At 36.3% G+C, this 27,609-nt stretch overlaps 1 protein-coding gene across 7 annotated transcripts in view; it reads left to right on the forward strand.

The window, feature by feature from the left end:
- CACNA2D1 (calcium voltage-gated channel auxiliary subunit alpha2delta 1) overlaps positions 1 to 27,609 on the forward strand; it is a 496,060-nt gene that overhangs the window by 354,598 nt on the left and 113,853 nt on the right. For all 7 annotated transcript variants that reach the window (XM_032873243.1, XM_032873244.1, XM_032873245.1 and 4 more), the window contains exons 7-10: positions 8,528 to 8,659; positions 22,122 to 22,191; positions 24,872 to 24,922; positions 27,497 to 27,596. In XM_032873243.1, coding sequence (XP_032729134.1) covers positions 8,528 to 8,659; positions 22,122 to 22,191; positions 24,872 to 24,922; positions 27,497 to 27,596 — 353 coding nt within the window. The remainder of the gene's footprint in view (positions 1 to 8,527; positions 8,660 to 22,121; positions 22,192 to 24,871; positions 24,923 to 27,496; positions 27,597 to 27,609) is intronic.

Genomic DNA, 27,609 nt, shown 5'->3' on the forward strand with positions numbered 1-27,609 from the left:
TCACGCAGAGTCCACGCTGGGGGAGAGCCCAACGCGGGGCTCGATCTAAAAACCCTGAGATCAGGATCTGAGCTGAAATAAAAAATGAGCCACCTAGGTGCCCCCTTCAAGATATTAAAAAAAAAATCATTTGTATGCTGGCAATTAAGAGGTAAATAAGATAATAATGGTAAGGACTGGGGATATTTCTTGTGCAGTTAGTAAGTCACAGAGTTCTAAGTTCATGTAATCTTGAACACGGCTCTGTGAAGCAGACGCTCTCAGTCCCATTGTGCAGGTGAGGAAAAGGAGGTTTGAGAGGGTCATTTTCCTAAGGTCAGTTAGTTCCTTCTGGCATCAAAGACCTGGGGTCTCTGAGGGGGAAGGCAGTCAGTGAGCATAGTCTTTGCTTATACTACATATATTCACATAGAAAAGTCATAAATGCCAAGTATTTGAGGAAAGGATCCCACCAGGAAAATATTATATGTGTTTAAAAAAACAAACAAACAAAAAAAAAACAAAACCCTCGAACTGAAGTGTTTAAAATTTGGTCTTAATTGAATATTCTCATAGAGCTCCCAACTCCATTTGAGTGATCTCCGAGTTTATTTTGGGGGGGAAATTCCCATATTTTATTTCACTTTTAAAAGTTTAAAGATGTTTAGGGCATGTTTAAGTATTTTCATTTGTTCAAAATATAGCAGGCTCTGTGTTTACTGAAATAAAAAGACTAATATAGGTATTTAACTTTTTAAAAATAATTTTAATTACAAATAGTCAAATTTATGATAAAAATGACATTGGGATAGTATCATTGGGAGAAATTGGATCATCTTCAGGCAATTACTCCAAAATTGCTGGTTTATATTTACACATTATGTTTTCACATTTCAAATGACAATATTTCAGTCACATGATTCCAGTGAAGAATACCTCTCCATGTGAGAGCTTCTAAATAAAGCAGATGGAAGGGAAGTGGGTTCATTACAAAATAAATAGAATTACAGTCTCATTGCTGTATATAAAAGGAGAATTGCTGTTCAAGTAAAATAACTGACAGGACTAGAATAATACGCTGAGCCGTGGAAGGAATCTTTCACCTGTCTCGAACAGCTAAAGGAGATACATATCATACAGGTTTATAAGCAGCTGAGGAAAGGATTGTAATCATAGCCGTTGTTCATGGGTTGCATTTTAGTTGTAAACTTGTTGGACGTTCATAGCCTGCAGATCATCTAGGGTCCTTACTGTATTTGAGGTCCCCCCCCCCGATGAAAACAGAAACACAAGGGGTTAAATAATTAAAGTCGCCTGTTGTACCAGTGATAAAGACTCTTGGCTACGGAAATTACTCATCGTTTATTTGGTCTTGATGATACAAGAAATGGAAAAACTTAGAATGCCTGAAGGGTAAAACAAAGGTTTTTCTTGTTTCCTATACTTAAAATATTTCTTAAGCAGAATCCGTACAAGCCTCCAAGAAGAATCTTACAAGTAATTACCATTTTATTGGAAGTGACATTAAAATCCTTCAATTAATAAACATGACATTAGATCCCAGTGTCTTCCATTTCTCTTGCATTATTCTTATTTTCTGTACTGACAAAGTGGATTTCTTCTGAGCTCCTTCTATGCATGCCATAATTTGCAGATTTCATTAAAGCAGAACAGCTGGGTTCTGGGTATTAGCCAGGTGCTCCATCTATGGGAAACTAAAGAGAGTGATCAAGGCCAGGAATCTCCGTAATACGGAGGTTAGAGAACTGACAAGGACAAGGGCCTTTTAATATTTGTACCAAATTCACTGTAGGAATACGGCTTATCTCCTCATCAGGGTCCACATGTGCCTTTGGAGCCTTCTTTTCAGCCTTCCCCAGTGGGAGGTAGATTCTGGTGCCGGAGACGTGATTAGAGAGTTGAGATTTGGTACTCCAATCTCCCTGTTCCTTATTAATCTTTCATTTACACTGGGATTAGATGAGATTCCATTAGCCAAATCCACTGAAAAGATTCATTCATTTTAATATTTATGCACACTGTCTGGTCCTTAAAGTGGATTCTTTTTGTGTGTGTACTTAATTGGATCAGTGGATTTCTTGTTATTAACATTTTTCTTTTCAGAGATGATGAATAAAATTAGTGACATCTGGTTCAGCTCTGCTGTTACATATAACTTTTAATAACTACCTTATGTACTATAGGATAAAATGAACATTTGCTGTGAAGATAAAATTGGTTTAGTTTAGAATCACATAGTAAGCATTGACTTATTAAAAGAAAAAATAAAGCAAAACTGTAATATTCTGTGCATCCAAAAATGGGGTGGTAAAGGATATTTAATAATACTGAGAAGTGGCTTTGAAACCCTTACTTACTCAGGTGTGAGAATAGTGTCTTAGAATTTGAGACTAAAATGAAAATTTATCCAAAACAAAGGATATGATAATGTGGGCCAAAGTATTAATATGCTATCATGAAGTAGTGTTTTTAAATTATATTAACTTTCACTTTGAAGAAATTTTGTTATGGCTTTGTGTTGACACTGTTCATTGAATAGATTATTTTTTTTTTAAGATTTTATTTATTTATTTAACAGAGAGAGACACAAGGAGAGAGGAAACACAAACAAGGGGTGTGGAGGAGGGAGAAGCAGGCTTCCCACTGGGCAGGGAACCCGATGTGGGGCTCGATCTCAGGACCCCAGGATTATGACCTGAGCCGAAGGCAGACACTTAACGCCTGAGCCACCATGCGCCTGGACGATATTGCTTTTTAAAAAGTGCATAAAAACTACAAATGTCCTGTGTTTGTAGTTGTACTTAAGCAAGATTCCCCAACTTGGCATTGTTGACTGAGCTGGTAATTGTCTGTGGTGGGGTCCTCCTGTGCACGGCAAGATGGTCAGAGCATCCCTGGTCTCTCCCCACTAGATTCTAGTAGGCCCTTGCAGATCTTGACAATCACAATGTCTCTAGGCATTGCTGACTATTCCTCGGGGAGGAATAGTGGTCTCTATTGAAAAACAGTGTGCTACAAAAGTACAGTTGTTGTTTTTTTTTCATATTTAAAGTTTTAAATAATCAGAGCTACATATAAAATGAAAGCTTAGAAATCGGTTGCTCATAAACAGTACAATTTTAGAATCAGGCACAATTGAGTGCTGTCTCTAAAGCTCTGTTTTTTGTTTTGTCAAATTGAAAGTCTTTCCTAGGTTTTATTTTTGTCATAAAAAAGGAGATATTATTAGTATCTCCGAGTGCCATTCTACAAGTTAAATGGCATAATGTACTTCCTGCCACAGTATGTGGTTAATTAAATATCACTGACTTTATCAGTGGCTATAGTTTAAATAACCTATACCAATGTTACCTAAATGCAAGGCTATAATAGAGCAGTATTATTGGTTAAATGGAAATAGTGTATTAAACATTTTGACCAGTTCTCCTGTTTTTTACTTATGTAACTGTAACATATTTAGCATGGTTAAACAAAAGTAATTTTAGTATCTATTTTGTTTCATGGCTTTAATATCTATAGGTCTTACCTAAGGCTGGTCAAAACTGTCTTATATTTTAGAAAATGCATTTTTGATGTAGACTTACCAAAGTTATTTTATATTTTGAATAAATCCTATGTTTTTTCTTTATTTTTACTAGCTTCTATCTGTTTCATTTGAAAGATTTAGTTGACATTTATGGGCATTACAAATAATCTTAAGGTTTTTCAAATAGTCATATGATGCTTTGAAAGCATGATGAAGCCTTGAACCTTGACTACATCAAGAAAATGTCTTCACATTTAAATGGGAGCAGTAGTGCAACGCTCTTTGGGTTGAAATTTGTGGAGGAAAATGGGATTCAGAACTTGTCAATGATTCTATAATCCATGTCATAAGTCTGATGTAGGTTTAAGTCCTGTATCTTAGAAGAATTAGCAGGAAATGTAAGGCACTTTTGTCCTGTTATAAATTAGATTTTTCTTTGTTCCCTTGAGAAGCCAGATTGAACAATAGAATATTCTGAAAGAGAATTGCTGAACACCAAGGCCATGCTTTTGAAAACTAACTATAGGAAGAATAGAGATGGATGCTTGGCCTTCTGAATCAATTAACAGTGAAATCTTGTCATACCATTCAGAATAGAGGCCCAAGTCAAGGTTGACTTTTCCAGCATTCATGGCTTCTAACAGGCTTAGCCTTGCATATTTATAAGACTTTTTTTTTTTTCCCCAGAATAAAACATTCTTACAAAGATAAAAATCTCCATTTCTTAGAAGTGGTCATAAAATAAGGACTAACTTTACTCTTCATGCAGCCATTGGCACTAGGTTCAGGGCTAGATCACTGTAGAACAGTTTGTCTTCCACAGTGGGGGAAAAAAATGTAGGCCACTCGTGTGCTTTTAAGATTTGTTCAACCGAGAAATTCAAAGTTGGTGTGAATGGAGAACGTTAGAAGGTTGCAGGGAGCAGTGAGTAAAAGGGTATGAGTGAATGTAGCATATGTTAAATAATGCAATATGCACACAATGTGTAATTGAAAATGTGAAATAAGGTATTTTAAATATTGTTAAACCTATAGAAAAATGGCAGAGCTTTTATCTGTGTTCTTAAGTATATCTGACTAAAAGCATGAAGTTCTGTTTGGGGCCAAGAAATATTGCAGGATTTCTTAAGAAAATAATTTATTTTGAAATAACTATATGAAATATTTTTTGGCTACCAATTTATATCATAATTTCTGCAATTAGATGGAATACTTTGCATTTTGGTTTCTTTGTGTAGACATTCAAATAAAGATTGTGACTTACAGAAAATAATTGCTTTCAAAATTCTTGGTAATATACAATGACAAAGGCAAACAAAGTATGTTGAATTTTAGTGAGTCAGGATGCCACAATTACTCATTGAGTGTTGAGTCTTTATCAGAAAGAACAATATATTTTCATATTCCTATTGAACAGTAATATTTGTTGAAAATAATTTTCTGAGGTATTTGAGGCTCGTTTTATTATTTTTTTCATCAAAAAAGATTATGTTTTATATCTTGTAAGTACTATGGTCTTAGGGAAGAGGAAGAGACTGAAAATACTGGTTGAGGACAGAAAGGCACAGCCCAACCGCATAAACACTTGGTAATACGAAACAAAAAATCTAACAGTAACTTAACTTTTCTAAGGCACTAGGTTTTCTACACAGTTGTGCCAGAAGAATTACTTAAAAACATCTTCCTAAGTAAAGTCTACTTACTAATTTAGATAAGAGAGAGAGAGAAAGAAAGAAAAAAAAGTGTAGGTAATTATAATGGAACTAGCAGGGCAAGAGGATAGATTCAGGAAATGACATAAACTTCATTTCAGCAGGGCCAATAATCTGCATTAGTTTCAATCTTCTATCATCTGCAGATTACCCAGTCATTTCAGTATTGTGCAGCCTGAGTTATGCTAATGGCATAGAAATGGAGAGAGATGAGACACCAAATGATTCTGGAAAAGCTATTTAATTTTAAAAGGTTAAGCAGATAAAAGTTTGTTCACTTTAGGGACCTAGTTTAAGAAACTAAAATAAGATAGATGTATTAGTCAAATGTAATACATAGAGTGGATCAGGAAAATACAGCCAAATAGCCAAGAGGGGTCTAAAATGCATTCATACTTTCCAGTTGGCTTTGATCCTTTACATTTGTTTTTAATACATTTTTAACTTGTTCAGTATAATTTGAGAAATAATTTCTAATGAAGCAATTTATGTTACTTTGTAGTTTTGGTGTTTTCAGGAACTGGAACAGTATGATTGTTCTCTCTAAACGTCTCTCTCAAATTCTCTGAAGAAAGACTGGAGCTAACTTTGCACTCCCGCAACAGATTCTTTGAATTTGATTTCTTCGGATGTTCAAGTAAAGATAATGAGTAACAGAATAACGATGGCACTAAGAAAATCTTGATACATAGACAAGGGCAAATGGAAGCATCTGTAGCCCTAACCTGGGATTAAGCCTTGCACATCTGACAGAGATACAGTTCCCTTTCTCTCATTTGAATGGAACTTAAAATCCGTTCAGGCGCCTATTACTGTGGATTCTTTATGTCTTTGGCTCATTTGCAGATGAACAAGTTTTGAGAAAAACATTTTGATACCTACTTCATTAATGTCTTATCTGCAAAGGAATTTTCAGATACATAAACTGCAAACTTTAAGACCCATCACCATAATAAGAATATTCTGGGGCGCCTGGGTGGCTCAGTTAAGCATCTGCCTTCAGCTCAGGTCACGATTCCAGGTCCTAGGATGGAGTCCAGCCTCCCGTTCCCTGCTCAGCAGGGAGTTTGCTTCTCCCACTCCCCCTGCTTGTGTTCCCTCTCTTGCTATCTCTCTCTATGTCAAATAAATAAATAAAATCTTAAAAAAAAATTCAGAGCTTGACTCCCCCCCCCAAAGTATAATGAACAATTAGCATATCAAAGCTTGATATTTGGTAGTTGTTATCAAATAAAACTAAGAAAACAATCAGCAGCCTTGAAAACAAATAAAACTTTATTAAAAATAATTAGATACCAGTTGTTGCTTGATGTGAATTAAAGAGTAAAGGAAATTGAAGAGATAGCTAGAGTAGATTGGTGACTAATAAAGTGTATCTGAATCATAAATAAACATGATTATTTGTTCAGTAGAATATTACTGTAAAATTCATGACTGTTTAAAGAAAAGTACAATGTTCCTCTTTTTCTGTGATGTTTTGTATATAACTATAAATATTCATGAATAGTATTAGTTCAGGTTATCCATGTGAATATGAATTTTTATATAATGGGTCACTTAATGTTCATTGGATCATGCTTTTGAATATAAATTCACTAGTATCTCAGACACACCGTGGATCTGACCCAGCTCATGAATATTCACACACACAACTGATCTTTCTTCAAGTAATCACATCCATAAAGATGGAAATCTTGTTAGTTCTCAATAATGAGAAATGCATTTGGATGCCGGTCCCAGGACAATTTCACAATACCCTTGTTTTCTTTCTTTCTTTTTTTTTTTTTTGTAAATGATAAGCTTAAAAGTATAAACACATATGCTGTGCATCTTTCTTGTTAGAAATTCTTTTGTTTCTTTGACCTTTACAGAATATTGGGTGTGATTTAACCTTGACTGCATTTGCCTCCTTCATTTGCTGTGGTCCCAGAAAATAGAAATTAAGCAGTTTCTCCAGTCCTTATCCCACACATATTTCCACTGTTTAGGCTTGACCGTAGATTCTCAAGTGCACAGCGGTCCAGTCTCCTGATCTGCTGGGGGCATGGTACATATATTCCATATAAAGGTGGGGAAAAGATGTGAGATGATGTAGCTCATCCTATTGTGTAAAGGGAAAATAATATTCTAAGCTAAGTAAATGTTCACTGTGTTAGAAATAACATGCTCTGATCACGGAGCCCCATAATGATATACTAAACCCCACCTTATGGTAGCTTCTCTTTCATTATAATGGACGGCAAATGTTTTTAGTACCTATCCAAGTTCAATCAGTAGTTGTAAGTAAGAATCAAAATCTGTGGCCTGGCCTTTAGTAGCCTCATTCTCTAATATTTAATTGAACTAACCAGAGAAAAAGAATCCTTGCTCACAAAGGTAGTAGTAAAGGGGCACCTGGGTGACTCAGTGGGTTAAGCCTCTGCCTTCAGCTCAGGTCATGATCTCAGGGTCCTGGGATCGAGTCCCGCCTGCTTCCCGCCTTCTCTCTCTCTGCCTGCCTCTCTGCCTACTTGTAATCTCTCTTGTCAAATAAGTAAATAAAATCTTAAAAAAAAAAAAAGTAGTAAAGCATCAGCTACTTTGGATTTCTAGCATTGGTATTGTCTAGCCTCTGAATGAATTTTCTTTATCAAGATGTATACATTTGTTGTTATGTAAACACAGTTAACAGACTATGTTAAATGGCAAACATCTTTTTTTTTTTTCATTCCCGTAAGGACCAAATTATGTTAGAGTGTTACAGAGAATCATCAGTAGTTGAAGGAAGTGTGACCATTAAACTCTGTCCTGAGGCGCTCAGTAGGTTTCTTCTTCAGAGCTGAGCTGCTTCAAGGGGAAGTATGCGTCCCCCCACCCCTGCTCAACCGGCAGAGCTGCTATTGCCTGTGCTGTGTATCACAGTGGTTCTCCACAGGGGGCGGTTTTGTTTGTATTCTGACAATGTCAGGGAAACATGGTGCTTATCACAGCTGGTGGGGGTGGGTGGGTGGGGCTGGTTACTGACCTCTAATGAGTAGAGGCCATAGGCACCTCTAAACAATCCACAAAGCACAGAATAGCTCCCACAACAAAGAGTTACCCAGCCCAGATGGTCACCATGGCTTCCATCATATAAAAATTTGTCTGGAGAAATAATTCCTTGTCTAAACCTGTTGACAAGCATCGCGTTAGGGCACTTTCAGAGATAAGCTAATGAAAAGCTGTAACATTATTTGGCAAATAAATGATGGATTCAAATAGTAATAATAAATTGAATTTTTCCTTTTTTTTTTTTTTTTTTCCCCATCAGCAACGATTGTGTTAAATGAACTCAACTGGACAAGTGCCTTAGATGAAGTTTTCAAAAAAAATCGAGAGGAAGATCCTTCATTGCTGTGGCAGGTGTTCGGCAGTGCCACGGGCCTTGCCCGGTATTACCCAGGTAAGTGCTCAATGACTCAGTAGGTATCCAATAAAATGTAAGTACCAGACTTAATATTTCTTTATTTCTAATATCTGTTAGCTTCTCCCATATTGTGAGAAAAAGATATCACGCTACTTTGATGAGGAAAGTGTATTCTTCCTTACATGGTTCTGTATCTACCCAAATCACTTTAAACCACGAGGCCTCAGGCGCAGCTGCCACTCTTGGCGTCTGGAGTCCGGCCAGGCTGCAGTGGTGCCCTGAGCAGGTGTCTGTGTACTTGGGACAGGAGGTTATCATGAATCTTAAAACAATTCTGAGACGAGGGTCCATCTGCTCAGCACGGACAACGTGTTGAATCACAGTAGAGAATGGAATAGAATTTTTAGAAGCTCCCTGAAATATTTCTCCAGATTTCAAGTCAGTGTTGTTTTATCTGAAGAGTGTTGATGCTTTACTTTAATCAGTGAATGGGGATTTGTTCACATGAGTATGATGAGAAATAAAATGAAAATTCAAAGAAAATAGAGCTCGTGTAAGTACCCGGTTGGATTACTTCTGAGGGCATCTTCGTGATGATGTGTATTCAGAGAAGATCAGTGTATTTTACACATTAAAATGAATGAACCCTTTTGTAATATCCTTTATTCTCACAAAGGAGGGTAAGGAGAAATAAATCAGGAACAAAAAAGAAAAGTATATGATGTGTATAGATCCCAAGAACCTGTTGAAAAGACTAAGTGAAATGTCTGCTGGTATTTCTAAATTCACCTTTTAGAGCAGGCTAACAAGCACAAATGCTTTTTGCTTGATCTTTATGGGATGTTAGGTAATTTGGCTTTAAACAATTGTGATATATAGAAGAATTTTTTGTGAGACTGAAGTTTTCTAAGTATTTTTAACAAGTAGAGTTATTCACAATAAAAAGACACACCAGTGAAAATGGGGTGAAATAGGCATTAGCTAATCTGTAGCTTTGTATGGCAATAACATTAAATAGACAATTATGTGGCCCTCAGACTGAATAGCACTCAGATTAGGTAGACATTCTACATGGATGTGAATGCCAGATAGTAAGATCAGTGACAGGTCTTTTGTAGAAACCCAGTGGGCTAGTCAAGACCTACTTTATTTTTCATTGTTGAAAAAAAATCACGAGTTAATAAAATAATGTTAGTATCTATTTAATACGTAATCGAATCCCACATCAAACTCTCTGCTCATGGGGCCCCTGCTTCTCTCTCTCCCTGCTCTGCCTGCTTGTTCTCGCTCTTTCTCTCTCTGTCAAATAAATAGGTAAATTCTTTTAAAAAATAATAAACCTTAAAGTTATTTAGGTTTTTATGTAGTTTATAAAGTTTATAATTTTATAAAGTTATTTAGGTAGTTATATCAGGTCTTACAAAAACATTTCTAAGTGTCATTTTGAGACGTAGTAATTAGACGCTTGGTGACCAATTCAGTAATACACAGATATAAGAATACATCTGTCAATAACTTATAGCATTATATAGCTGTAAAATCTTCTAAAATATATTGCCTTATTACCAATTCCATTTATGAGAAATTGATGGAAAGGTAGAAAAAGAGAGAAAATTGGTGTAACAATGAAAAAACCAAGAGCCCAGTACCAAAGGGAAATTGATGATGCTGAGAAAAACAACAAAGATTCTAAGAGAAATAGGAAGGGGGAACAGAGGGAAGATTGCATTAAGAAGAAAGGAGAGAGAAAACATGGGGTCAAGAGGAGGAAGGAAAGATAGGTTGAGTTACGAGCATTTTTTAAAGATGGTTCTTTTTACAAATAACAGTTAACTTTTAGCCTTATTAATTATCTTCTATATTCTTTTATTTTAAAGGCTAATCAAAGGTAATAGCTTTGATTTTTTTTTCTTAACCCTCTTCATATATTTTTAAATTTGTTGACATTTGTCCACTTTATTTTGGAAAAGATTTTTCAGTGTTTAATTTAGCTGAATCCTTACCTCCATAATATTAGCCGTGGAAGCAACCCTCAGCCTCTCGCGATACTTAATTTTTCAACAAAGGTGTGCCAGAAAGTTGGTTCCCTGGGGACTGATGGCTTGAATTCATTTACCTGTTAGAGGAGGTCATTTAAAATGGTTGTCTTGACTACTATGATATACAGTTGATGTAATTGAAACTTTGGTGATCTTTTCCTAAGTTCTTTTTATTTCATTTTATTTCTGACTACCTTTTGACATACAAAAGCCGTATGTGATGGGTACAACTTGATGAGTTGGGAGATAAGTATACACCCCTGATACCATTGCTACAGTCAGTATTGTAAACCTATCCATGATCTCTAGAAATTTCTTCCCACCGTCTTGTTTATTATTCTTTTTTGTGATAAGAGGGCTAGCAATTATTTAGATGTGTAATATAGTAATTTTAACTAGAGGTATTATGTTAAATAGAAGATCTCTAGGCTTTATTCCTCCTGCATCATTAAAACTTCATATCCTCTGACTAGTACTTTCCCATTTTCCACATGCCCCAGCCCCAGGCAACCACCATTCTACCCCACTTCTGTGACTTTGCTCTTTCAGATTCCTCATGGAAGTGGTATCATGTAGTATTTTTCTTTCTCTGTTTGGCTTATTTCCTTTAGTGTGATATTCTCTGGGTTCATACATGTTGTCACAAATGGCAGAATTTCCTTCCCCACCCTTTTTTGGTTTTGTTTTTGTTTAAAACCTGAATGAATTTCTTTATTACCAATATAATAGAACCAAGTCTCTTTATCAAAGACATTAAGATAATATTAAAATTTGGAACTAAGCCACCATATTTGTGTTGATGCTGACAGGCTTTTTATACATCCAACACTTTTTTCAAGTTTAAAGACTTTTTTTTTTTTTTTTTTTTTTAAAGTGAAGTCATTTTTAAAAATTACTCAGGAAGTCATACTTTTTTCCTCTGATCTTACCATTTTGATACAGGTCAGGATAAGGTAGACTGTCTCATCCCTAATAAGTGTCTGTTGAAGTAAAGGTCAAAAATAGCCTTTAATATTGTTAATTATCTTCCTATGAATGGAAATAGAATATATGTTACTTTTACGTAATTGGATTTTTATATAACAAGATTTATACCTCAGGCTTAGATCTCCCTAGTAGCTGTGAGAAACTGGTTGGATTTTCTAAATTTGCTCAGCCTTGATCATCAAATCTGGAAAACAAAACAAGACAAGAAAACCCACCAACTTCTCAGTTTATTCCCTGAAAGTTGTTACCAATGAGATAATAAACTGTAAAGTACTTTGGAAATAGAAAACAGTAGGCATTTTTACAAGAGTGAGTATCAACTAGAATAATTTTGCCTAAATTCATTTTTGTCTTCATGTGAGAAATTGAAGAACATAATTGAGATTAGAGTCAGTTGACAAGGAAACTGAAATAGCCATCTGTTTATAACCCCTTCCACAATTCTAAGCAGTAATATCTACCAGTTAACACCACATGGTGGAGGTGGTCCAGAGATGAAGGTTTTAGCTTCTGACCTTGGTTAAGACACTTCTCAATGAGGGTTCCAGGTAAAATAAAAGTTGCTCAGTTAAGTGTGAATTTCACACAGACAGCAAAGAATTGTTTAATATAGTTATGCAATATTTGGGAAATATACTAAAAATATCCGATCTTTATCAATATTCAGATTTAACTGGGTGTCCTATATTTCTTTTAGCTAGATCTGTCAACTGTATCTGTCACGCTCTGAGTTTCTGCATTTGTAATACAGGAAAATCAGCTTCCACATTATGTCATAGAATTCTTGTGAGGATCAAACAGAATTTATTATATTAATCTAAGTGTAGAGATTTTATATTTGAAAAAATTCTGTTGGGGCACCTGGGTGGCTCAGTGGGTTAAAGCCTCTGCCTTCAGCTCAGGTCATGGTCTCAGGGTTCTGGGATCGAGCCCCGCATCGGACTCTGCTCAGCAGGGAGCCTGCTTCCTCCTCTCTCTCAGCCTGCCTCTCCACCTACTTGTGATCTCTCAAATAAATAAATAAAACCTTTAAAAAAAAATTCTGTCAACTATCTTTTAAAAATTTTTTGCCACATGGGTGCCTGGGTGGCTCAGTCGGTTAAGTGTCTGCTTTTGGTTCAGGTCATGATCCCAGGGTCCTGGCTGTGTGATAATGGAAAGGACAGCATATTGGGTGAAGAAGAGGTCTTGATGCATGTGAAAAGTTCTATCAGCAGATTTGCTTACTTTGCCTAAGTCATGTTATGTCATATTATACCTGTGAGCCTGTTTCGTCACAAGTTAATTTGGGATGATGGAAGATGATTTCCAGCGCAGACAGTAACATTACCTACTTAAATGTTGAGGCTTCAGTATTTGCGAAGTCCATGGTCTTTGTTGTGGGACAAGAAGTCCTAGGACTAGATTCATGGCATAGCCGAAGCCAGAGCCCATGTCTAGAGCCATCTTCACTGAGTATGTGCTAACTGGAAAATCACTTTAATTTATGAGTGCCTTCCTTTGAAAGCTCTTAAATGATTTGGATAAATGAACTTTAAAGCTATTAAACTGCTTTCAAGAGCTGTCAACTTTGTGAATTTTTACCCATCGTTAAAACAGAGGTACAAATTATTCATTTACCTATTAATATCTCCTGCAAGTGTTTTAATTCCTGCTGTAATTGGGATTGTAATTAGGAATTAGTGGCTCACTGAAATGCCAATGGAAGTAGTACTTACTCTTTTTATCAGATAATTAGTTGTATTTGCAGAAAAAAAACCCAAAAATCTACTTCATTTTCATATGACATTTTCTTAATGTCTTATTAAGCACTTGTTCTTTCTCTGCCCTCCTTCATTTGTTCATTTCAAAACCATGGGATTACAATAAGGTGACCTATTACTTGTTGAGTTAGTGTTAAATATACCTCTGGGAGACAATTCTTTGTTGTTATATCTGCTAAGATTTGCTAGAATAAAATGCAAAAGAACCTGTGTGCAAAGTGTATGAAGTGACATATTTTTTCCTCATGGATGGTGAATTGGTCTTGAGTTGTTTAGTACTTTTTGGAAAAGAGCTCAGAAGTACTTGAAATATCAATCAGCAGATGACAGCTTAATCCAAAGAATACTTTTTTCCCCCTTCTTGGTTATTTATGAAGGCAGCATTTGTGATCAATTTCTAGCCAATTTAAAGAAAATGGGATAGTGTCTTGATATTTATGGTATGTATAGAAGTACTTGATATTTATGGTATGTATAGAAGAGCCTTGATATTTATGGTATGTATAGAAGTACTGTTTCCGGTGATCAGCTATCTTTTTTTAAAAAATGCCATTTTCTTTTTTACTTTGCCATTTGTGAATGGATGCAAGGTTTAGCTATAAATGTATTGTATTTGCAGATCGCTGTATAAACAAACTTGAGATGGAAGGGATTACACTATCATGTTTTTATGCTAGTAATTCTTAAAATCCAGTATACTGGTTAGGAATACTACTAATTACAAAAATGGTTTGATTTCAACACTATGGAAGTTAGTTTCTCCCTTAAGTCAGCGTATCCATCATTGTGTAGACAGGAGCTGATAGGGATGCTACCCAAAGAAGGGGTCCATGGTCTGTTTGATTTCTGTCATCTGAGTGTGGCCTCTGCCTTAGGCCCACCACTGTTACTTGTGTTCTTTCTTAAGGGACAAAGAATGGTATTCTCACTCCTGTTGAGGGTACTTGTTGGACGTCACATAAAACCTTTCCTGTTGTGGGATGTTGGCCAGAATTTAGTGGCCTCATGGGCCTGGTTACCTTCAAGGTGGTCATTATGCAGCTGACGAAGCAGAAGCTCTACTAGGTGAGAAGGAGAGAAGAGATACTCAAGGACAAAAACACCTCTGACATGGTTACTCTGTGCACATTTGTGTTTTATTTTTCATTTTTTAAAGCTTTCAAAGAGATTTTACTTATTAGAGAGCGAGAGAAAGATCAAGTGCATAGAGGCAGAGGGAGAAGCAGACTCCCCGCCGAGCAGGGCTCGATCCAAGGACCCTGAGACCATGAGCTTGAGCTGAAGGCAGATGCTTAACCTACTGAGCCACTTAGGTGCCCCCACATGAGTGTTTTAAAAGACCAAATTTTTCCTATCTGCCTGATATTTTAATCTAATTAGGGAGTCATCCTTTATATATCTTGAAATTTAGATTACCATACAGATCACTAAATGATTAAATGTCAGATAAATTAGACCGGCTGTAACAATAGATTTGCTATAGGAGTTTTGAAAGAGGCAAAGTGATTAGAGACCAGAGTTATGGGCTTGGTTTATGAACTATGGATTGAAAAATCAAGTTGAAGGAAAATTAGAAGGAAGAAAGGCACCAAGTGAGAACCGGAGATGAGCACGTACTGTGAGAGGCTCGTAAGCCCAGCTAATCTAAGAGTTTGTTACAGAAGTGTGCTATCAGATCAAAACTTCGATTAACGGCATATTACGTGGCTTCTAATGTCAGAATTGTTTGGGATTTAATGTGTAGGAAAATACCACCGATATTCTGAGCCGTGGAATAGAGTAGCTAAAACAGTGTATATTCTCATTGGAAGGAGAAACACCAAGAGAACCTTGACCAGAAGGTACACTATTGTAACGATCAGATGTGGGATGTTAAAGATGTGAACAGGGACCAAACAGGAATCAATTTTTTAAATTTTTAAAAAGATTTTATTTATTCATTTGAGAGACAGAAAGAGAGAGAATGAGTAATGGGGAGGGGCAGAGGGAGAGAAAGAAGCAGATTCCCTCTGAGCAGGAAGCCTGACATGCGGCTTGATACCAGGACCCGGAGATCATGATCTGAGCCAAAGGCTGATACTTAACTAACTGAACCCCTACCCCAGGCACCTCCCAAATAGGAATTTAGAAAGGAGACTCTTTGGATAGAAAAAATGAGGATATTAGAGACGTTACAAAAAAAAATATTGATACATTTATATATTGCAAAGTGATTTGCAGTGCTGGGTAACACCTCCTTGTCACCTCACATAATTGTCATTTCTCTTTTGTGGGGAGAACATTTAAGATGCCGTTTCTTGGGCGCCTTGGTGGCTCAGTGGGTTAAGCCGCTGCCTTCGGCTCAGGTCATGATCTCAGGGTCCTGGGATCGAGTCCCGAGTCGGGCTCTCTGCTCAGCAGGGAGCCTGCTTCCCCCTCTCTCTCTCTCTCTCTCTCTCTCTCTGCCTGCCTCTCCATCTACTTGTGATCTCTCTCTGTCAAATAAATAAATAAAATATTAAAAAAAAAAAAGAAAGATGCCGTTTCTTAGTGACTTCCAAGTAGGTAATATATTACTAACTATACTCACCATGCTGTTCCTCTAGAACTTACTCATCTTTTGACTGGACGTTTGTACCCTTTGGCCAACTTCACTCTATAATTTTCCCTCCCACCCCAGGCCACCATCATTCTACTCTCTGTGAGTACAGCTTCCTTAGATTCCACATGTAAGAGAGATCATATAATATTTATTGTTATCTGTTTGACTTTTTCACTTAGTACTGCCCAGAGAAGTGTATCAAATTAATGCATTGTTATATCTGAATTATATCTGATAAAATAAATGAATTTGGTGACAGACAAAGGTGTAAGTTAAGATGACTATAATGTTTAGTTTGAGTGGATATGAGAATGTTGGCACTGTATGCTGAAAAAAAATACCAGAAGGATTTTTATTTGGGGAGTAAACTGGTAAGTTTGGTTTAGAACAGTAATCACACACACACACACACACACACACACACACACTCACACACACACACGATATTATCCTGAAATTCGCAATTGATCCTGATTCACAGAGATTCAGTAGGCTTATTTTAGTTGCCTTTTGTATAGCCTCATCTCTTACCCCTCTTACCTAAATCTGTCTTGTTTTTCACACATAAGGGTTGTAATAGTTGATTTTGTAATAGTTGATTTTGCAATCAACTATGGATCCAGTCAAGCTTAAATTAAGTGATTTATTTTATTGCTGACAGGAAAGAGTAGTTAGATACTAATATGAACCTGGAAGTTGCTTGTAAAACTGGATGGTAGATAACACTGTATATGAAATATGAGAATAAGTCTTGCTAAAAAGCTTCAGTTCTTTTTAACATCTGAAGGATCTCTCTTTCTGTTCTTTTTTCTTTTACACATTGTTCCATTTCTATACCTCATGCCACCCATTTTTATATACATAGGAACATCTTTGCTGTGTAATTTATTTTATGTTCACTATATTTTATGGAGGAAAAATTAACATCTTTGTCACAAATTCAGGCAGCTTTCTAAGCACTTCTGTTAGCTACACCAAATAAAATAAGGAACATATTATCAACATTGTCTAAGAGGTATTGACTTACAAAAAACAGGTAACTTGTTTTTGTAGAATCAAAATTTTTTTGTTTTTATGAATATATCAATATTATCTCATTGGATTTGTTTGCTTACCAAATGGGAAACTTCTTCTGTAAGAGTTCTCATATTTCTCTATGTAGCACATACCTGAAATGATTCTTCAGTAAAACTTCATCTTTCTAGAACTTGTGTTTTCAAGCTTATTTCTGAGCCACAGCTAATAACTACTTAGGGGCCATCTAAATGCTTATGTCTTTGTGCACTATTTACTTTACTGAATATTCCACTTAACTGCACAACGTGTTTGTCGTCTGCTGCTCCTGCTGACAGATAACCCTTTATGTTCAATGAAAATGTTTTCTGTATTGCTTTTCTGGCATCGGTAGAATTACCAGCAAATCATTTTGCGATAATGCTTTTGTTTTTCAAACTACAGTGATTTATCCTTGGCTATGATAGAGTCTATCTGTATGTGAGTTAGTGCTGCTCATTTATCTCTAAGTTAGAGATGTTCTGGACATACTACCCTAGTGATATCAACGGCACTCTCAAGTCAAAACAGGGATATGTGGACATCAAACCTCATGGCTCAGTAACTAAATTAAAATCCCCCCAAAATTGCATTAATTGAATCAATATAGTCAAGTATGGGTTGCAAGTTGGTAAAGTGGTAAGAACAAGCAAATGGCCTGTTGCCGAAGAAACCAAACTATTCTAAGAATTCAAATACTAGAAAGAGTGAATTTTGCTCTGGAGAAGTTCACAGGTGAGAGAAAAAATTATGAACATGTTAGATTAAAATGCAGTGCCAAGAGATAGCTGATAAGTAGATTAACAAGTTAGAAACCCAGTTTAGGTTATCAGTTCTCAAGTCAAATTATACAGTCTTGGAATTGTTGACTTAATGACATCTGGCTCCCTGACTGCAGAGTTCAGATCGTCCGAAGACCTTAACCCAATGTGCATCTCTGGTTTTACTTACTACCTGGTTCAGTCTTGATCACGTACTCCTACATTGCCCCTTTCTCTCCTTTTGTTTGTCTTATTTTTTATAACCTATTTTCAGATCTTCTCAATGTTTTAATATCAGAGCTCCATCCCTGGTCATAGGTATCTTACCTGTCATTTACATAGAATACAAGCACCACCTTTCATGTGAGAGCTTTCCCCTAAAGCAATCTTTTTTTACTTTTTCTCAGAGAAATTGTTTTTCACTTACAATAGCCATCAAATTTTATCTTCCTTCCAAATAAAGTCTGTATAGATTCTTTATAAAAAGCATTGCAGTGTTAGCAACTGCTGGTAGCGATAGCTGGGGTGTGTGCATGTGTGCGTGTGTATGTGTTTGTGTGGGCGTGCGGGTATGTCTGTGTGGGCATGCATGTGTGTATGTGTGTATACTTCCCATATCACCTATGACAATGCCTTGTGTATAGTGAATAATAGGTGTTAAATTAAGCTGGACAGACTAACATAACAGCTACTTCAGCTGAAAGCAAGTATCCAAGTAGAATTTAAGAGAATTATTTCTAAATAAAGTGAAACAAGGGCAAAGCACAGATGGAAACTGTCAAGAAACTCATTGTTGCAATTTTCTAGCTCTGTACCTATACCCCTTTCCCATCCTACTCCCCTTAATCTATACCAGTGTTCTCCATGGGATTTCTGGAATGACCTCATGTAGCCCTTTTTTAGATGCCCAGGAAATTTTTATTGACTCTATGACAGCAGCCTGCCTCATTGGCAATGGAGTAGGATGGGAAATGATAGAACGTTCCAAGCCCTAATAATAGGAACGTGCTTGTAGGCAGTGAAAATCTAAGCACATCATCTATTCTATTTAAAACCTCTCTCTATAATAAGTAGTTCCAGTGACCCAATGATACTGTTTTCTAACATTCACATATGGATTGCCTGTTATGTGCCAACTTAGTTCTAAGTGTTGTGTGTGTAAATCATTGACTCTTATCTATAACCCTTGGAAGTGGGAAATAGGCATCCTTCCTCTCATTTTACTGAAAAAGGCTCAGTAATTCAAGCAATGAAAAATTTAGGTAGACTAGCGCCAAGCTGATTTCTGAAGTTCTACACTAGGCTGTTACCAATCAGACAAGAACATGTAAAGAAGAGACAAGAGGATAGACTCTTCCTATGAGCATTGGTTCCATTGGAATGGCTTCCTTCTAGTTTTGCCTTCTGCCTCTGCATCTCATCAGTGGCTCTGTGCCATCAAGCTTCAGTCATTCAGCATTTGAAAACTTGACTTGGGAATGAAAATTGTTGGGAGACCAGTTGCTTTTCAGACCCGTGTGTGCCCCTAAATTCAGTAATGATAGATGAAAGATAAGACATGAAAATGAACTAGATTTTAGTAATATCAGCATCTAAGCAATAAGCTTTTGCTTCAGGGCCAAAATAACACAGTTCTAAGGAGATAGAGGAATGTCAGAATGAAATAGTGAAGGAGATTTCAGACACTCTGGGAAGTGTTCACTTCCTTTACGTTTAGCTCTGTATAATCGGGTAGAGTTCTGACCCCTATCAGATTATTGGTTCAGTTAAATTAAACAATGGCTAACATGACAGAGACTACATATATTTCTCTCAGGTAAAACTCTTACCTTAATGGTAGATTAGTTGTAGAGCAAGTGTGTTCCCATCTGTGTGCCATTCTTTGGGTTGTTGTCCCCATCTGTATGACCAAAACTGGATCGACACTTATATTTATTGTTAAGGTGAAAAAGAAGGGGAAAATTAGTGAAAGGCAAACAGCATGACCAAAGAGTTGTACATGTGTTGCTTTTCAAATGCTGTTGATGGGAATTTCATCACATGGCCCCACTGTGGCAAGAGAGACTGAGAAATACAGTTTCTAGTACGTGATCACCTAAAACTTGGGAGGTACTATTACTAGGAGGATGGAGAAGAGTATTTTAAAGCCCACAGACTGTTTCTTTGGTCATCCGAATATCAGTGCCTAAGTTTTTTCCCCCCACATGTAGAACATACTCACCATCTTTCCATAGAAGATGATCCAACATCCCACCAAGTTAGTATATCCAGATAAAAATCCAGGATCTCCAGGGAACATGCAATACTTCCCATCATGTTTGATACAACTTTTCCTAATTCACTGTTTCTAATACAGCAGAATACCAGTTACTCTCCCCCCCCCCCCCCGTTTCCATTATTGCCCAGGTATCTTCTATGCAATGATACTGTCTTCTGGATGATCATAATAAAAAGTGTCATTTGAAAAAAGAGTAGGAAGTACACGGCAGTCACAGGTTTAGGGTACCTATCACAATTCCTTGTGTAAGAAACACAAAGACTGCCTACTCTTGGATAAAGAAGATTTCTTGATTAGCCCATTGGTTTCCTTTGGGAGTAACCCTTCTGTTTGTAGCCGTCTCTGGCAGGTCCGAAGAGGGATGTGCTTGGGGCTAAACAGCTTTCCTATCTTGCTGTTTCTGCAGAAGTTTTTGAGCCCAGATACTGCTTTTGGGTTCAAAACGGGGACAAGATTTCTGCAGTCTAGACTTGTAGTTGCATTGGTAACACAATAATAGCATCAAAAACAATACAGAGTTGGCTTCTACTTATTTTCTTCTAGTGAGTTTCTTGTGCTAGCAATCTCAGTCCTAAGATTTAGTCTAGAAGTAAAGCTTTAAAAAAAGAGAGAGAACACAGTGGGGATGGGGAAAAGGACAAAATCTTCAGTAGAATCTCCACTGAGCACAGAGCACAAGGCAGGGCTCTGTCCCATGACCATGAGGTCATGACCTGAGCTGGAATCAAGGGTCAGACACCTAGGGGCCTGAATCAAGAAATCATTCTTCTTCTTCTTCTTTTTTTTTTTTTTTTTGACAGACAGAGATCAGAAGTAGGCAGAGAGAGAGAGAGAGAGAGAGAGAGGAGGAAGCAGGCTCCCCGTGGAGCAGAGAGTCTGATGCAGAGCTCGATGCCAGGACCCTGGGATCATGAGCTGAGCTGAAGGCAGAGGCTTTAACCCACTGAGCCACCCAGGTGCCCCTGAATGTCATTTTATAATATAGTTACTAATGAGAAGGAAATTTAGTAGGTAAGGAAAGACTCAGAAGTTATCTATTTTTTGACGTAACCTAATTGGCCAAATTATTGTACTTGGCTGATAAACCTGATTCACGGTATACAGTTTTCCATAATTTTCATACTTTTCAGTAGGGAAAAGGGCAAAATAGATTGGGAGGCATAAGTCATGTGAATTATTATAGGAATTTTCCTAAGAGCCTTATGTTCAAGGAGAGGACTTCTTCAGCGTAAAATGATCATCTGATTTATCAGCTTTTATTACTATCCATTAGGTCTAAGGAGTGTGTGTGTGTGTGTGTGTGTGTGTGTGTGTGGAAAGCATTTAATTTTAATTAAAGTGTATATTTGGTTAGAATAAGTGTAAATTAATTTCATTTAAAAGCAATGCAGTTAACATTTTTCTGATGATTGCAAAATGATAAAGGCTCTGAAACTAACACAAGATTCTTGAATTTATACTTGAATTACCTCAAATCATTCAAGTAAATTTAAGAAAAAGACTTTTCCATGGATTTATTTTAATTCTACTTTAACTTTTTAATTATAATCACAAATGTTCTGGCCATCATTGAATATGTGAAGGCTACGATTAAAGAAATCATGCCTTCATGTAAATAACAATTCAAGAGAAGATAATAAAAGTATAAGGATCAAATAATTGAACGTATAATTTCCATTAGTAGCAGGTAATTTTTCTTTTATGGTAAATTTTGGTGTTAGTAGAGAGGAAGTAAGTTGTATAACCTCGGGACACCCGATAAAGCATGTAAAGTTAGCATCCAGAAAATCCCTATGTGTACAAGTTAGTTATGAAATAATGTGAAAAAAGAAAATTGACTTTTCTTAACTTTCTTTTATACCGCTGCGTTTTTGCCATTTTAAAAAAGGCTGTGAGTATATAAATTGAAACGCCCATTTTAACTATTGCTGTGGAATGTTTCAGTGGAGTTTTATGAATTTTAAAAATATCTTTCTAGATCATATCTACTATGTTGATTTCATTTCTCTGTTTTTAACTTAATTTCTTTCTTGTAGCTTCTCCATGGGTTGATAACAGTAGAACTCCAAACAAGATTGATCTTTATGATGTACGCAGAAGACCATGGTAAGAATTTTTAGGTAGCTGTGAAAAAATGAACTAGACAAAAGAAGGTCACATTTTTTTGTGAAAAAGTTGAAAGGATTTCCATTTTAGAATGACTATTGTCTAATTATTTTAAAGAGCTAGTGACTTTTTTTTCCCCAGCTAATAAATACAGTTAAAATTCAAGATGGTGAGTTCAAGTGAGCAATAATAGTGAAAATTGTTGAGATGACTTATCAAATGATTACAAATGGACTAGTTTTTTAAGTTTTATATTCAGTGTCCCTCTCTAAATCTCTTTTAGCTAGCAGGGGTTTCTATTGAAAAGCTCCCAGTTTGCTTGGAGTAGAGCTTTAATGAAGTGTCTCGATAGAGTAGAAGGTGGTTTGGCTCTGGCAGTGAACTAATGAGAACTGGCCCCAAGGTATGAGCTGCCCCTAGTCATGGTCACCTAGCTTAGCTTTCCCAGAAGGAAAGCTGCTTTGTTCCTCACTACTAAAGCAACTCTTCTCCTAACATGTACCTCGAAAAATAGCAAATAGCTTACAATTGCACTCACTGGGAAACAACTATTAAACTTGCACATTTTATTTCCATTTTTAAAAAATGTATTTAATGTGAGGATTGATCTTTTTTTAAATGGGTTCACATTTTGTACAGTACACTGCTTTGTAACCTGTTCTTTCATATCAATACCTTTGAGTGCTTACGCATGAGAGACATGCTTAATGTCATTTTAGAATGATTATATGGTAACTTATTTTGAAAATCCCCTACTATATTGGACATTTAGATTTTTTTTTTGTATTACTTCTTTTTTTTTTTTAATTTTATTTTTTATAAACATATAATATATTTTTTTCCCCAGGGGTACAGGTCTGTGAATCGCCAGGTTTACACACTTCACAGCACTCACCATAGCACATACCCTCCCCAATGTCCATAATAACCCCACCCCCCCTCTCCCAACCCCTCTCCCCCCAGCAACCCTCAGTTTGTTTTGTGAGACTAAGAGTCAGTTATGGTTTATCTCCCTCCCAATCCCATCTTGCTTCATTTACTCTTCTCCTACCCCCTTAACCCCCATGTTGCATCTCCTCTCCCTCATATCAGGGAGATCATATGATAGTTGTCTTTCTCCGATTGACTTATTTCGCTAAGCATGATACCCTCTAGTTCCATCCACGTCGTCGCAAATGGCAAGATTTCATTTCTTTTGATGGCTGCATAGTATTCATTTAGATTATTTCTAACTACTTGTGAGGGTTTAAACAAATTCCAAGATGCATGATGATTGAATTGAAGAAATATATTTACGACTTTTAAAATGTCCTGTTAACCATTCCAGTAGCGATTTACGTGAACACCAGCCACAAATGATAGTACCAGATATTATTAATCACGTAATATTCTTGTTAATATTTCTCTAGGTGTAGTGGCCCTGGAGTTATGGGATGTTGAATGGAGGCCGAGACTGGGATATCACATAGATCACATAGATTGGGTTTAGGAACTGTTGTTTTGGGGGGGGACCTTAGAAGCAAGGTGCCAGCCTACTAGCCTATCCTCTCATATTCCAATGGACCATTGCAGATGCTGGACATGAACTAGATTTGCCTTTCATTGGAATATCCTGACAAACCTACCGCTTTCACCTTCTTACAGAGAAATGGACTTGGGTGCACGTTATACACTCTGTTTCATGAACACGTAGTCCTGAGTAGATACTCACTGTTTTGGATGTTATCTAAAAACTAATTGGCAGCTTTTCCGCAGGCTTCTGAGAAGTTAGAGTCAGTCTTGGGCAGAGAGGCCTCAAAGATAACTAAAATATTGAGTTCAGGTTTAGCTCTTCCTGTTGGATAAATCAGAACAGCCGCCCCCACCACCCCGCTTCCCCGCCAATCAGGCTGTGGCCAAGCAGCATGAACTTTGGGGGATCACTCACCTGCAATTCAGTTTATCACTACAGTTGGGCTGGGGTCAATGTGAGAATCCATGTTTTGAACTGGTTCTCTAGGTGATTCTCAGACACTAAAGTTCTGAGAGGCACCACCTGAAACTCTTGGTAATGTTATACGTTACTCTGTTTTCAATCACTTTATCATCACTTTGTATTACCCCTTAGTATTTCTTCTCTGTTGGTAGTTGTTTTCTCACATTCCTAGACCACCTAGCTCTTGCTGTGCTTATTTTCTGCATTGAAAAATAGGATATAATCTTTTAATTCCTTAGAGTGAGTTTTAAACCCCATGGTCAATAAACTGGAGTTTAGGATATATATGTGTGTGTGTTTGTATACACACACACATATGTGTATATATGTATATGTGTACGTGTGTGTGTATATATGTATATGTATATATATATATATATATATATATATATATATATATATATATAAAATATATACATATATTTTTTCATATCCAGGAGGTAATTTCTTTTGCTTCTAATATTAGAACACATCTCTTGATCTCTTGTTTTATCTGTGAAACATATTCTGCCTCTGACATCTCTATTATGTTAAATGGAGCTTTTTAAAAATTGACATTGTAGAACTGTGAATGAAAACACATTGCCTACTGAGATGCTCGAAAAAAATACCTGATCTAAAAAAAATCAGTGAATACCAATTCAAAACATATCAATGTTCAATAGTTTTCAAGAGAAAAAAGTATTCATATAGTCTTTGTTTCAGGTACATCCAAGGAGCTGCATCACCTAAGGACATGCTTATCCTGGTTGATGTGTGAGTAGTTAAATATTCTCTCTTTATATACTGAAAATTTAGGGAAGATAGGAAGATAACAGTAATATGTTGGAAGTAGGTTGGGTTAAAAAAAAAAAGCAAAGAGAAATTATGATGACTTTATATCCAGGGAAAAAAGCCATATCAAGATAGTAACAAAACAAAAATTATCTTACAGAAAATAAGAATCTACATTGGAATTGAAAATTATGGCATATTTATAATGTTTGAGCTTTTTGAAAAATTATTCTTTTATTTCAAATTTTTGCTTTACATTTTAAACAGGATAAAGTATTTGGTTGCTAAAACTTAGCAGTTCCTGCTACCAAAAAAAAAAAAAAAATTGGCATTTAGCTACTAATGATTCACATAATTTGTAGGAATTTAGCCACAAAATAGATAAATATCAAATATATTAAAGGCCAATACTGGGACTTTTTTAAAGAGAAATAGGAAGGAATTGCATGAGTTTTTGTATTGGTCATTTTATTTTTTTTACATCCCTTTGAGTTAAGGGGTATGTGTGTATAATTTTCTAATAAAATTTAAGATGAAATTGTAGAATATAGAAAATAATATGTTTTTTAAGAGCAATGCCAAGGAGTTAAAAACAAGAGGTATAAAATGCTTATTTTCCTTGAGAGAAAAAGTTAAATCTTCTTAAGTTCTTTGTCATACTGGAAGAAACAGAATCCAGTGTTTTGTAGACAGCTAAATCCATACCACAAGCTAATATCATCATTTGAAAACATTTAAAAAATGATCTGAAATAAACAAGTTAAAAACATATCACTTAGCCTGAGAAAGAGAAGATAAAGGAATTCAACATGTTAACTTACATGTTAATTCCCATTTCATTTCTTAAAATATATATAAATCAGAATATATTTTAATTAAATTATTATGGAGTTATATGCTAATCTTTGATATTCTTCTTAAGTATAAACCTAAGTGGTGATTCAATATGTTATACTCTGGGACGCCTGGGTGGCTCAGTTGGTTAAGCAGCTGCCTTCGGCTCAGGTCATGATCCTAGCGTCCTGGGATCGAGTCCCACATCGGGCTCCTTGCTCTGCAGGGAGCCTGCTTCTCCCTCTGACTCTGCCTGCCATTCTGTCTGCCTGTGCTTGCTCTCTCTCTCTCTCTCATAAATAAATAAAATCTTTAAAAAAAAATATGTTATAATCTTTTTGGATATGTGATAATTCCCAGAAATAATTCTTCATATTAAAATCTTTAGAATCCACATGTGTATTAGAACATTAAAAATGCATATCAAGTTCAAATAGCATTTTTAAAAATTATTTCAACAAACATGTATGGAAGGTCTCCTTTATACAATGTGATAATGTAGAGACAAAGAGGATTAAGATGTCTCTCAAAGATAATTCAAGTGTATTAGTGAAACTTAACCATATTCCCAAGTAACTAAAGTAATTATAGAAGGTGATAGACGTAAAGTATGACCCAGTACTAAGAGTCCATAGGGAATAACACTCTGACTGAAAGTGTCAGAAAAAGCTTAACACTAAGGAAGTAAAATTAAAATTGATTTCACAAGGTGGGCATGGGAGAGGAGAGGAAAGAAAATGGAATTTCCAATGGAAGAATTGACAGGTGCGAAGTGATATAGGTGAAAACATTTGGGGGCACTGTATTGAGCAGCAGAAGAAAGGAAGAAAGGAAGGAAGGGAATGAAAGTTTTTGAATACAGGGCTCTTGTGATCACTGGCTAGTTAGTAGGTAACTATGAACTATTAACAGTATTAGCTCAAGATGAGTTTCTAGAATTTTCACCTGTTTGCATGGCGAGGAGTAGAGGCTGAGTTGTATGGAGAGGCTGTTACCCAAGCTCAGGGTCTTCAGGTAAGACACACCTGACACAGGGTGGAGAGAAGATGGAGAAGAGGCCACCTCTTTGGGAACTGAGAAATGGAATGAAAAAGAGAGGTTGTCCGAAAGGGTGAGAAAGTTGAGAGGATGGAGGAAATTGGATGACTGAAACCCAGCCAGATTGGTACCAAGATCATTAATAGGGGAAAAAATATGTGTGGGAGTAGTTTGCCATTCTGTATATTGACCCTGTAGTTGTTTAACAAAGCCAGAAGTCTAAAAGTGGGGAAAAGTTGAGAGCTCTAGAGATGAAGAAGGGTGAGTTAGTTGTCTGGAGGTGAGTCTCACAGTGAGATGAGGTCGCCGAGGATCCGTAGAATATGTAGAGACCAGAGAAATAAGGACTAGAACCCTTCAACCTGGCTAACAGAGCTGGTATTCGGGTATCTATTTCTTCAATAAGTAAATATGTCATGAGTATCCATAATTTCTTAAAATGATCCCTGGACATGCAATGTTCATCATTATAGTTAGAAACGTATACATTCTGTTGCTGATAGGAAAGATAAAATTCTTTACAATATATTTCTACTCCATCAGAAATATGACTCTCTTTACTAACTTTTGAAGGTAAAATTACTTAAATATTATATAAATGACCTAGAGTTAGTGGGAAAGTCTCCTATTGTTAGGATGTGTGGTGTTGCTTCAGTATGTGGTCATGGACCCATTGTTTTATAGGAGTGGAAGTGTCAGCGGATTGACACTTAAACTGATCCGAACATCTGTCTCCGAAATGTTGGAAACCCTCTCAGATGATGATTTCGTGAATGTGGCTTCAGTAAGTATAAGAT

This window comes from Lontra canadensis, unplaced genomic scaffold (genome assembly GCF_010015895.1).
Source record: "Lontra canadensis isolate GAN:19392208 unplaced genomic scaffold, GSC_riverotter_1.0 scaffold48, whole genome shotgun sequence".
In the NCBI taxonomy this organism is placed as follows: Eukaryota; Metazoa; Chordata; class Mammalia; order Carnivora; family Mustelidae; genus Lontra; species Lontra canadensis.